The following is a 12,396-nucleotide window of genomic DNA, read 5'->3' as shown; positions in this document are numbered from 1 at the left end:
ATGTATTTCAACTATTAAGCCAAGAAAAACTAAGGATCCTATTTTAATGAGACAGAGTTGACATCTGAACAGGGAAAGTTACCTTAGGAAGGAGTCAGATCATGAAGCTGAAACAGAGCTTCAGAATACGTGAAGCAAAGATGGACAGAACTAAAGGACTAAAGGCGGAAGCAGACAACCCACGGAGAGAACTGGAAACTTCACTTCCCTCTCCCAACAAATGATGTGTGGCGTGAGCAGGTGCCAACAGGGCTTCATCTACACTTACAGGATGTTCTTTTGACAGCCCCAGGATACATACCTGGTGGTGCGGCTGCCGTCCTGGGGAACCCCTTCACTGCAGAGCTGATCCCACACTTTCCTACATACTGGAGATCTCACCCAGTGATGTGAGATGTGTGTGTGTGTGTGTGTGTGTGTGTGTGTGTGTAGGGGGTGCGGTAAATGTGTACATCAGCACCGTGAACTTTAACACTATCGTAACCACGCTACCTAAACTATAATAACAAAGACCATTTACAATAGCAGGAGACGAAAGTACTTGGGGCGTAAAAATAAATAAAAGAGAAAGAAAACAGCAGAAAGAAAAATACTGTGGGGTGAATCAAACGAAATGTGCTTAAGACCAAATAAGAAGTTGCTGAGAGGGGCTGGAGAGATAGCACAGCGGGTAGGGCGTTTGCCTTGCACGCGGCCGACCCGGGTTCAAATCCCAGCATCCCATATGGTCCCCTGAGCACCAGCAGGAGTGATTCCTGACTGCAGAGCCAGGAGTAACCCCTGTGCATTGCCAGGTGTGACCCAAAAAGCAAAAAAAAAAAAAAAAAGTATAGACATAATGACAGTCACTGACTGAATGACTCGGTGGTGTTAGCACCGCCACCGTCTCCAAACGCAGCAGCTATGCAGGACTGACCTGGCAACGTGAAGGACTGGTGAGAGTCCAGGCAACTCTCAAGATAAACTAAGTGGGAAGACACTTGCGCTACTTGATTTTTAAGGCCTACCATTAAGCTACACTCATAAAGAAAATGTGCGGCATTAACCTAAGAGTGAACACACAGAGTAATGGAACAAAACAGACTCGGGGAACCATCTAGAGTGTAGATGGGCAATTGGCTTTCTGTGAGGATGCCAAGGTAATTCTCCGGGGGGAAATGACAGTCATTTCAACAAAAGGGTGCTGAAACCACTGGCTACCAAATGGGAAAAAAATTAACTTCAGCCCTAATCTCAGGCCATATACATAAAACTACCTTGAAAGAAATCACAGGCCCAAATGTAAAAGCTAAAAGCTAAATGCAAAAGTTCTAGGGGGAAAAGTTCTAGGGAAAAAAAGTGTAAAATCCTCACTAACCTTAGCTGGGAAAAGATGTCTTAAGATACCACACAAGATGCTGGAGGGATAGTACAGTGGGTAGGGTGTTTGCCTTGCACACAGCCAACCTGGGTGCCATCCCCGGCATCCTACATGATTCCCCGAGCACCACCAGGAGCAATTCCTGAGTGTAGAGCCAAAGGTAACCCCTGAGTACCATCAGGTGTGGCCCCAAAATGAAGCATACCAAGAAAAGGGAACCACACAAAGAAACACAGACTATCAGAGAAAAATTCAGACTGACAGATTCAGCTTTGAAATTAAAAATGTTTGCTCTTCAAGAGTTAGAAACAAACATTCAAGATTAAAACTGAAAAGTGAAAAGCGACCAACTATTCACAGTGCGTATACAAATAAATCACAATACAGATACCAGAGACTTGTACACAAGGTATGTCCAAAACCTACAACTCAAAATAAAATGTTTGTTTAAAATACACAAAGAGGGGCTGGAGTGATAGCACAGCGGATAGGGCATTTGCTTTGCATATGGCCGACCCGGGTTTGATTCCCAGCATCCCATATGGTCCCCTGAGCACCGGCAGGAGTAACCCCTATGCATCGCCAGGTGTGACCCAAAAAGCAAAAAAAAAAATGAAGAAGTGATGCTCTTTGGGGGCTGGAGTGATAGCACAGCGGGGAGGGCGTTTGCCTTGCACATGGCCAACCTGGGTTGGATTCCCAGCATCCCATAGGGTCCCCTGAGCACCGCCAGGGGTAATTCCTAAGTGCGGAGCCAGGAATAACCCCTGTGCATCGCCAGGTGTGACCCAAAAAGCAAAATAAAATAAAATAAAATAAAATGAACAAAGATCATGACTATCTATACACACTCCACAAAAGAAGATCTTCCAACAGCCCAAAAGCATTCTCAACGTCAAGGGCCATGGGGACAGCTCAAAGGTTCAAGGACTAAAGCACACTCTTTGCACGCTGGAACCCCGGGCTTGCTCCCTGGCACCACTCGGTCCCCCTAAGCAAAGCCTGGAGCAGCCCCCAAGCTCCATCCGAGTGGCGAACAAACAAAAGACTCTCCAGACACAAATTCTCAACATCCAGTCGTGGCTCATTAAAATCAGGAAGAGGCGCCAAGCCAACTGGCATCCCGTACGCTCGTCTGTCAAAGGAGACCAAGGAGACCAAGGAGCTGCAAAAGCTCAGAGCTCAGGTCTCTGGTGTGGGGGTGTGGGAGGGGGGTAGGTGGAATGCGCTCCTGCGACACCCCAGCACCTCACCCCCACCCCCACGGCTGCCAACAGCCGGCCTTGGCCATCTCGTGGTGCCACACTGCCCCAAATTCCAGGCGCACTGGTCTTCTTGCTGAGGACCCTGGGGTCTTCCCGGAGTGGGGGTGGGCAGCCTCCCCCCACCCCTCGATCCTGACTTCTGGAAGCCCTGGCAGCCACACCTGCATCCCACAAGCACCTGTTCGCTCAGTGCCCACTTCAAAGTCCTGGAGCTTCAGGTATGAGGGACTCTGTGACTGAGAACACTGGGCTCACCGGGACTGGGTACGGAGACCCCCGCCCCCCCGCCATAGCCCCGTCTCCGACGACTCGGCAGTCATGCCCACATCCCACCTCTTCATTCCTGGCACCAGATAATCTCGTCACCAGCCACAGTCCAGATCGCAAGTCCCTCTCTCCTGGAAGGGAGCAGCATGACTCCCCCCACGGCCGTGCCACCAGACCCTGCACCAGGCTGTTTCACTCGGGGTGCCCCAGAGCGGGGGCATATGAGACCCCTCCCCACCCAAGGGACCCAGCCCTGGCAGCCAAAAACTTCCACAACTCAGCCGCCGCCCTGCTCAAGGCCGCTCTCCACACACTCCGGGAGAGCATCACCCACAAGTGCATCTATTCCTGGACCACGCGGCCACGATACTTCAAACCACACACTCGACCCATACTCCAGGATTACTGCACCCCGTCTGACAGGGTTCATAGTAGGAGGCAGCCACTCTTAGAGGGAAATATGCTTTTTTTTTTTAACAGATATATGTATAAAAAACACACAAGATTCAACCCTTAACAACATGTTAGTGATCTCTGACAGAAGGGTATTGGCCCCTGGGTCAAATACAACAATCCTCACACTCTCTCCTCTAAGGATCCTTTTTTTCTAGCATTCTCAGCAGATTTTCATAGCAAACAATACAGAATATATTATTTCAGTTCTGCTTTGGGGCAGGGACTGGGGTTCGGGATGGAAATATCTGAAATATGTGGTGGGACGGTGTAATGGTGGTGGGATTGGTGTTTGAATATTAACTGTAATCCAATATTGTGAACTACTTTATAAAATTTTTAAAAAATTAAAAAAACAAGTTCTAGAGTTTCTGGGGCAGGTAGTCACATTCACGGCCGTGTGACCTCTCCAAACTCTGTAACACTGACATCCTGGTAGGAATCTGACATCCAGGTTAGATGGGGAGGTAACATAGACGCCAACTAAGCTCAACAAACAAGGACAATACAGGAGGCTCAACTAGCAACAACAGCTTAGGACACCCTCAAACAAGGACTTAACGTCCCCATGGTGAGATAGAACCATTTTCACAAATTTTCACTAAAGTTTTTTTTTTCTGATGATTCCGTCAGCCATTTAATTGTAACAAGCAATATCACTGTATCACTGTCATCCCATTGTTCATCGATTTGCTCGAGCGGGTGCCAGTGACGTCTTCATTTGTCCCTGTCACATGCTGGTGTAGCCCAATGGCGTCTGCTTGCTTCAGGAACGCGAAGAGCACGCTGTTGTTACAGTTGTTGGCATATCAAATACGTCACGGGTAGCTTGCCAGGCTCTGCCGTGCAGGGAAAAAATAAATAAATAAATAAATAAATAAAATTAAAATAAAGAGGTCACATGGCTATAAATGTGGCCGCGAGACCAGGAAAAATTGTGTCACTCTCTTTCGGGAGCTTTGTTTTAGAGTCTCTGGATCTTGGCCATTGATGAGATTACACAGGGGCGGGGGGCAGGGGGGTGTTTGTGGGTGTGACTGCCAAGCTACTGGAAAACTGGGGATGTGGGTGGAGGAGGCCCAGTCCCGATCCGAGCAGGCCTGGAGATCTCAGCCACGGGTCCCACATACCTGGGTTCCTCTGTGGCCACAGCCACAGCCATGCTCAAGGCCACTCTCCACATGCTGGGACAAGCCTCACCCAGGAAGGAACCGAACAACAAGCAATATGAAACACATGATGGTGAGCCTGCTAAGGGGGCAGGCTTAGGGAGGTGGTTGGGAAAATGGGGACAAGGGTGGGGGGAAGGCCATCGGACTGGGGTGAGACTACTCAATGCCTGTGTAACAAACACATCATGAACAGCAACTTGGTACATCATGGTGTTTAAATCAAGTGGGAAAAAAAAATAAATCATGAAGAGCTACAACTACACACGTCAGAATGAGGAAACGACCAACAGTACCCAGGGGTGGAAGTACTGTGGACCATCACGTTACACACCACACTCCATGCTAATATGCAGTCTGGAAAAATGCCTGTCAATCTCTCACGAAGCCCGGCCCACAACACACTGTGCGTGTGCACTTGGAGCACATGACGAGCACATGCGTGATTACGTACTGCAGTCCAGACAGTCCTCCCCGCCCCCACTCCTCAAGAGAAATGAAAACTATGTGTCTGCAGAATCACGTGAAAGGATTGTGCGACTCTGCCCCCTCTCCTTCCCCCGCAGAAACTCAAGACTTTCTGGGATGAGGACATGCTAAGATGGACTGGCCTGAGGCCTGTCGCGCTGACCGTGGGTGTGGTAGCTCTGCCCTGGAGAAGCCACCTGATCACATTCTCTTGGCTCTGACTGGGACGACAGGGAACCATGCAAACATTTTTAAAAGGGGCTGGAGCGATAGCACAGCGGGGAGGGCATTTGCCTTGCATGCAGCCGACCTGGGTTTGATTCCCAGCATCCCATAGGGTCCCCTGAGCACCGCCAGGAGTCATTCCTGAGGATAGAGCCTGGAGTAACCCCTGTGTACAGCCAGGTGTGATCCCCCCAAAAAAACAAACCATTAAAAAAAAAACTGGTAAGGGGCCCAGGCCTCTGGCCAAACAGGACCTCACCAAAGACTGAGGCCCACCTCTGTGATGTCCAGTCACCTTATTCTTCACTCTCTTACTGAAAAACACACCCCAGGGTGGTTCCCTGTGCCATTTTCTGTAGAGATGAGGCCTGTCCACGGGCACACTCACAGCTCTCCCTCAGATACACGAGCTCCGTGGAAAACCCCTGGCACGTGTGCGGGCTGCCACATCACCCTCGCTCTGGGGGACACAAAAGCAGAGCCCACGCCACCCCCCTCCGCAGAGCTGGTGAGACAATCTTCCCGACTTCAGTCAGTTTCGATGCCGATTACGTCGTTCCTGTGCATTTTTCAGACAAGAGTCGCTTGGCGTGGTCTCTCATGGCCTTGCGTAAGAATGTCCCCCGCCCCATCACCAAGAAACTAGAACGAACCAAAGAGGCCATCATCAGTGGGTGACACCACGGAACACTCGGCCGCAACCCAAATGCAAACACGCAGCACGCACGGATTCCTGGGAAGCAGAATTCTGAAGGGAAAGGAAAACTCGGATTCCAACGCGCATCTGGCTCCTGACGGCCCTGGGGTGTCAGCTGGGGTGAAAGCTGCACATGCATGGCCGTGGGACACGGGGACACTGGGTCTCGCGTTACACCTGAGCCTGCACAAGCGTTAGGGGACTGCAGACAACCAGAGGGTGTGCGCGGGGAAAGGCCAACGGCTGTTCCTTCTGCCTGACGTTGTCACAGGATGATCTGCTGCTGGAACATGTGCCATTTCCAGCTGTTAATCCAATGGGCTTTTTCTTTTTCTTTTTTTTAAAAAGAAGTCCGAGCCACCATCCCACAGAGCGCCTCCTTGAAAAAGAAACGGCTTGTACAAGTGATCTGTGTTTAATGACGCCGAGTTTCATTACCAGCTTTATCACTTGATGTTAGACCCCAGAGCACAGGGAGGCGGCGGGACTCCGGCTCCTCGGGGCCCAGGCCTCGCTGCTAACTCCAGCCTCACATTCTATTTCTCGAGTCACTGGTGGGACTGCTCAAAGCCTCGGCTCCCCCCTCCACTGTCATTCGGCCGCCTAAGCCAGACTGCGGGGGGGCGGGGAGAGAGCGTGGCCTCCTTCCGGCCCAGGCTCGGGCCCCGAGCACCCTGGCATGGTCGGCGGCACGGGTCTTTGCTGGATGGGCTCCTGAGCAGTGCTTGGCTGGCCCAGGGACAAGTGGGCAGAGGCTCTGAAACAGTTCCTGGAAAACCTTGGCCAGACGGTTCTGACGGGGATGAGGGACAGCACAGCCAGAGTGGACAGGCCCGACACGCTCCTTCCACGGGATCTGGAACGTGTCCTTTGAAAACGGATTCTGGTGCCTGTACTACAGACCATCGTAATCAAAAGGGGCGGGGAGAGAGAAAGAGAGAGAGAGAGAGAGAGAGAGAGAGAGAGAGAGAGAGAGAGAGAGAGAGAGAGGAGAGGAGAGAAAGGAGAGAGGAAAGAGAGAGAAAAGAAAGAAAAGAAAAAAAGAAAGGAAGGAAGAAGAAAGAAAGAAGGAAAGAAAGAAAGAAAGAAAGAAAGAAAGAAAGAAAGAAAGAAAGAAAGAAAGAAAGAAAGAAAGAAAGAAAGAAAGAAAGAAAGAAAGAAAGAAAGAAAGGACTCAGATCTTGGTACCTGAGACCTAGGCTGTGGCTCCTAGGACACAACGCTCAGGGCTCAGCTCCCAGCACTCAGTGCCAGAGACTCAGCACTCAGCACCCAGGACTCAGTTTCCAGCACTCAGCAATTAAGACTCAGCTCCTAGCACTCAGAATCCAGGACTCAACTCCTAGCACTCAGCCCCCACGACTCAGCTCCCAGCACTCAGCACTCAAGTCTCACCTCCCAACACTCTGCACCCAGGACTTAGCTCCCAGCACTAAATTTCCAGCACTCAGCTCCCAGCACCCAGCACCCAGGACTCAGAAGCAGACAGGAGGTAACTCGAAGGCCCGGCCGGGGGGCCGGAACGCCGCCCACCTGAGCAACAAAGAGCTGGAACTCGTCGGGCAGGATCCAGGAGCGAGGATAGAAGTTGTACTCCTCGGGAAAGAGGCTCTGCATGATCCGCACGGCTCTGCTCAGGGTGATCTTGCGCACCATCTCCGTCATGCCTGCGGGGAGAGGAGCCGTGAGGCTGGAGCCGCAGCAGCCCCGGGGCCGCTCGCGAGAACCCAGGGAAGGCCGCGGGACATCCCTCTCTCCCGGGAACAGCAAGGCCCCCTCCGAGGGACCTCCCGTATTTCTCACACACGCCTGTTTCCCCGCACTCAAACCCGGGTCACAGGCTGGGGAGACAGGACCGAGGGCAGGGCGCTCATCTTGCACAGAACTGGGCCGGGTTCGATCCCAGGCATCCTATACGTTCCCCCGAGCACCGCCAGGAGTAATTCCTGAGTGCAGAGCCAGGAGTAACCCCTGAGCATCGCCGAGTGTGACCCAAAAAGCAAAAAGAAAGGTTTGTGTGGTTTTTGTGGTCTGTTTTTTTTTTTTAATAAAACCCAATTTCCTCCTTCATTCAGAGCCATCAGACATACTTTGAGGCTGGTTCCATTTTCTACCCTGGAAAACATTAAATAATGGACTCTCGAGTTCTTACTGGGAAACTTGATTAAGTTGTTTTGTTTTCACCTTCTGTGAGTGTTACAGGCACAGAACAGGAACACAGAGGGCACCTTTCAGCAGGAGCTGCCCCCTTGGACTGAGAGTGGAAAGGATAGAACAGCATAATTCAGAGTTTCGGGGGAGAGAGGTCCACGGGGCTGGTCCCACGCTGACCTGGTCAGACCTCACTAAGTGGCCCCGAGGGGATGACATGCCTCGCTTACAATTTCAAAGATCAGGGGATTTTTTTTTTTTTTACTTATAACATCCCTGGAGGGTAGAAGACAGTCTACGTTGTAACAACTGTTAAGTAACCAGGGAAACAGTATCTTAAATGTTAGCTGGTTTATTTCTTAAGGCAAATATGCAAGAGAGAAAGAAAGGAAGAAAGAAAGAAAGAAAGATAGAAAGAAAGATAGAAAGAAAGAAAGAGAGAAAGAAAGAAAGAAAGAAAGAAAGAAAGAAAGAAAGAAAGAAAGAAAGAAAGAAAGAAAGAAAGAAAGAAAGAAAGAAAGAAAGAAAGAAAGAAAGAAAGAAAGAAAGAAAGAAAGAAAGAAGAGAGGCTGGAGTGATAGCACAGCGGGTAGGGCGTTTGCCTTGCACGTGGCCGACCCGGGTTCAAATCCCAGCATCCTATATGGTCCCCTGAGCACCGCCAGGGGTGATTCCTGAGTGCATGAGCCAGGAGTGACCCCTGTACATTGCTGGGTGTGACGAAAGAAAGAAAGAAAGAGAGAGAGAGAGAGAGAGAGAGAGAGAGAGAGAGAGAGAGAGAGAGGGAGGGAGGGAGGGAGGAGGGGGAGGGGAGGAGACAGGAAGAGAGAGAAGAGGGGAGGGGAGGGGAGGGGAGGGGAGCGGAGCTGAGGGGAAGAAAGGATTGATTAAAACTGACCGAAGGCCGGCCAGTCCCAATTCCATCGTTGACACAAGAAAGTCTCTCAGCCAAGCAGGTGTTCTAGAAAGTTCACTGTCCCCTGCTAAATCCTCACCCGCTCCAGCTGGCTGGACGGTGACCGCGGCTTCCCCAAAGACCATATTCCAGAAGCCCAGGGCCCGGCCCTCCGGAGGATGCGGGCTTCCCCGGGCACGGTCGGTGGGGATGGCGGCTCTCCCAACCCCCGCTGCCGGGCGCCCCCAGCGTGCAGGGTGTGGCGCCGGGCTAAGGAACCAGGGGGCTCGGGAAGGCCTGGGCGCTGCTCCGCGCCCAGTGCTCTCGCGGATGCTACAGCAAACGCACCGAGACACTCCGGTGGGCTTCCCAGGAAGAAGTCGGGGTCTGGGGACATCCTGTCGGCTTCTCTCACCGCCCAGCCCCCACCACCACGAGGCAGGGCCGGATGCGAGGCCCAAGGAAAGTCCAGCATTGGCCGGCTCTCTGGCAGCTCCGGACCCGAGCCTGTCCCCGGGGCCAAAAGCTGATTCCAACCACCAGCTAGAAGAGCGGCCCCAGGAGTCAAGGCCTGCCGCTCCCGGCCCTGGTCTTCAAGTGTCAAGGGCCCCCCCGCCCCGTTTCTGCCTGCGCCTCTCCCAGCCAAAGCCATCAGCCTGACCTCCCTCAGGTCACGGCCCCGCCACGTCTCTGCCCCCGGCAGGCCGTCAGCACCTTGGCCCCGTGGCTCCCAGGAGAAGCCGAGGCAGCCACGCAGACGCGGGGTTGGGGTCTCGCAGGAAGATGTGGACGACAGCAGCGGGCTGGGCTCTGGGCTGCCCCGGCCTGTCTCCCCGAGACCCCGAGTCCCCGGTGCCCAGCCCGGCCCCCTTCCCACAGAGGCGCAGCTCTCGACTGGCCTGGGACCCCAGTTCCAGCCCAGGACCCCCGTGTGGGCTCTGCTGATGGGGGTGACCGCCGGGCGGCCCCAGCTGGAGGTCTCGGGAGCGTCACCGCCGGGCCCCCGCAGCCCTACTTGTGACAGTTTCAGTCTTTTGCCCTGCTGGAGGGGCCACTCCTGGTCCACTGCTCGGGGGTCCCTCCCAAAGAGCTCTGGGGGTTCCTGTGGGACCCCGGGGCTCCTCCACACAAGGCCTGCCCTCGGGCCCTCTGAGCTGCCTCCAGAGGGCCCAGCCTCCCCCAGTTTTTTGTTTGTTTCAGGGCTCCACCTTGCAGTGCTCCGGGATCACTCCTGGCAGAGCTCGGAGCACTGTATGTGGGGCTCCAGGGATGAGGCGGACTCCGTACTGCTGACCAGTGGCTCCAGCAGGGTGGATAAAAGACCAGATCAGCACAGGAAGACAAAGGCCAGCACAGCGGGTGCCCCAAGCCCTCTTCCCTCTGCTCTCAGGGCCTCTCCCTCTCTGGCCTCCTCTTCCCCCGCCCCCCGCCCCGGCCCACCTCTGCGGCCACCCTGAAGCTTCAGGTGCACACTTGGGGGGCCGGAGCGGTAACACACTGGGGAGGGCATTTGCCTTGCATGCAGCCAACATGGGTTCGATCCCCGGCATCCCATATGGTCCCCCAAGCACCGCCAGGAGTGACTCCTGAGTGCAGAGCAAAGAGGGACCCCTGAGCATCGCTGGGTGTGACCCAAAAAGGCAAAAAAATAATTAATAAAGCATAAAAAAAACAAATACACACTTGGGGGGGTGCTGGAGAGTCGCTGCAGTGAGGGGCTGGCCTTGCACGCTGACAAACCAGGTCCAATCCTGGCACAGTACAGGGCCCGACCCCTGAGCACTGCCAGGATGGCGCCCAGAGCACAGAGCCAGGAGTAGCACTGTAGCACTTGTCATCTGATCATCGATTTGCTCAAGTGGGCACCAGTAACATCTCCATGGTGGGACTTGTTGTTACTGGTTTTGGCATATCGAATACTCCACAGGGAGCTTGCCAGGCTCTGCCATGCGGGCGGGATACTCTGGGTGGCTTGCCGGGCTCTCTGAGAAGGACGGAGGAATTGAACCCGGGTCAGCCTTGTGCAAGGCAAACGCCCTACCCGCTGTGCTATGGCTCCAGCCCATCGCGTCAGTAATGTCAGTTTACTCTGATCCACGTAAGTAAATAAAAAAAAATAAAATACAGGCAGGTCATCCTCCAGCTCAGGAGTCGCCCAGACGGGTGCCCCCTGCTGATCCCACCCCTTCCCCCACTGCCCTCCAGGTCCTTGCCCCCTTCTCATCACCATCAGACCACCCGGGGCTCCGTGCCCTGGGCTGAACGAACCATGTGACTGTCACCTGCCCCCGCAGATGCCCTCGGGAGCCTGTTCCTCACCCACCCTGGCTGGACACCCAGGCACCTCCTGCCACTCATCTCCGCTTAGCAAAAAAAAAAAAAAAAGTAGAACAATAATAGAATGAAATAAATACTGCAAGGCTCTGGGGAGCGGCGGCACGGGCGTGCTTAGAGCCACGAAGAGGCCAAGCGCGAAGACTTCTCTGGCAAATCCCGATTCCTCGGCCAAGACGGAGCAAGGGCTCTGGGCGGAAACGGCCGGAGAAGGGGCTGGAGCCGAGGGAAGGCCCAGGCTGCCTGTGGCATGTCGGCGGGTGCCGGCGGGGGCGGGGGGAATAACGGGACCAGATGGGGCAGGTGGGGGGCTCTCGGCCCGTCCTGGGGGTGCCGAGTCCCGGCAGAGGGCGAGCTGCCTTGCTCGCTCTCCTGCCAGCAGAGGAAAACACGGACGGGGCAAACTTGCTCCTTTGGGACGAAGGGTCTTCCGCTTCTTCCAATGAAACCCCTGGGGGGGGCATGTCCCCCGCCCCGGGCCCCCTATTTCAGTCTGTCCCAAGCGCACAGCCCTGGCTTCTGCTTCCTCCCAGCTCCCGGCCTCTGTGCGATGCCTGAGCCAACGGGCAAAGACCTGGGGCAACTCGTGTGGCAGAAGCTCCGCCTGTGCTCCGAAGAGGGTTTGCACGGTCCAAGGGCAAGTGCTTCCGAGGCATCGGATGGCTCCTCTGCTGACCAGCAACTCAAAAAAACATATCCCTGAAACTCTGACAGCCCGGTAAGGGAAGCCCAGCCGACGGTACGGCCCTCGCTCTGCTCACGGCTGCTCTGGGTCTGATCCCGGCCCCCCACATGCTCCCCGAAGACAGCGGGAGCGACCCTTAACACAGAGCCTGGAGTAAGCCCTGAGCAGTGCCAGGCGTGGAAGGGAGGAAGGAAGGAAGGAAGGAAGGAAGGAAGGAAGGAAGGAAGGAAGGAAGGAAGGAAGGAAGGGTGGAAGGAGGAAGGAAGGAAGGAAGGAAGGAAGGAAGGAAGGAAGGAAGGAAGGAAGGAAGGAAGGAAGGAAGGAAGGGTGGAAGAAGGAAGGAAGGAAGGAAGGAAGGAAGGAAGGAGGAAGGAAGGAAGGAAGGAAGGAAGGAAGGAAGGAAGGAAGGAAGGAAGGAAGGAAGGAA

The 12,396-nt window shown here is 54.1% G+C and overlaps 1 protein-coding gene across 2 annotated transcripts in view; it reads right to left on the bottom strand.

Annotated features, from left to right (window-relative positions):
- Positions 1-12,396, bottom strand: part of TTLL11 (tubulin tyrosine ligase like 11) — a 207,699-nt gene that overhangs the window by 147,401 nt on the left and 47,902 nt on the right. For both annotated transcript variants that reach the window (XM_055133390.1, XM_055133395.1), the window contains exon 3: positions 7,438-7,571. In XM_055133390.1, the coding sequence (XP_054989365.1) occupies positions 7,438-7,571 (134 nt within the window). The remainder of the gene's footprint in view (positions 1-7,437; positions 7,572-12,396) is intronic.

This window comes from Sorex araneus, chromosome 1 (genome assembly GCF_027595985.1).
Source record: "Sorex araneus isolate mSorAra2 chromosome 1, mSorAra2.pri, whole genome shotgun sequence".
Classification (NCBI taxonomy): domain Eukaryota; kingdom Metazoa; phylum Chordata; class Mammalia; order Eulipotyphla; family Soricidae; genus Sorex; species Sorex araneus.
Note: the sequence above shows the minus strand (reverse complement) of the source record. Positions and strands in the feature narration are given on the sequence as shown.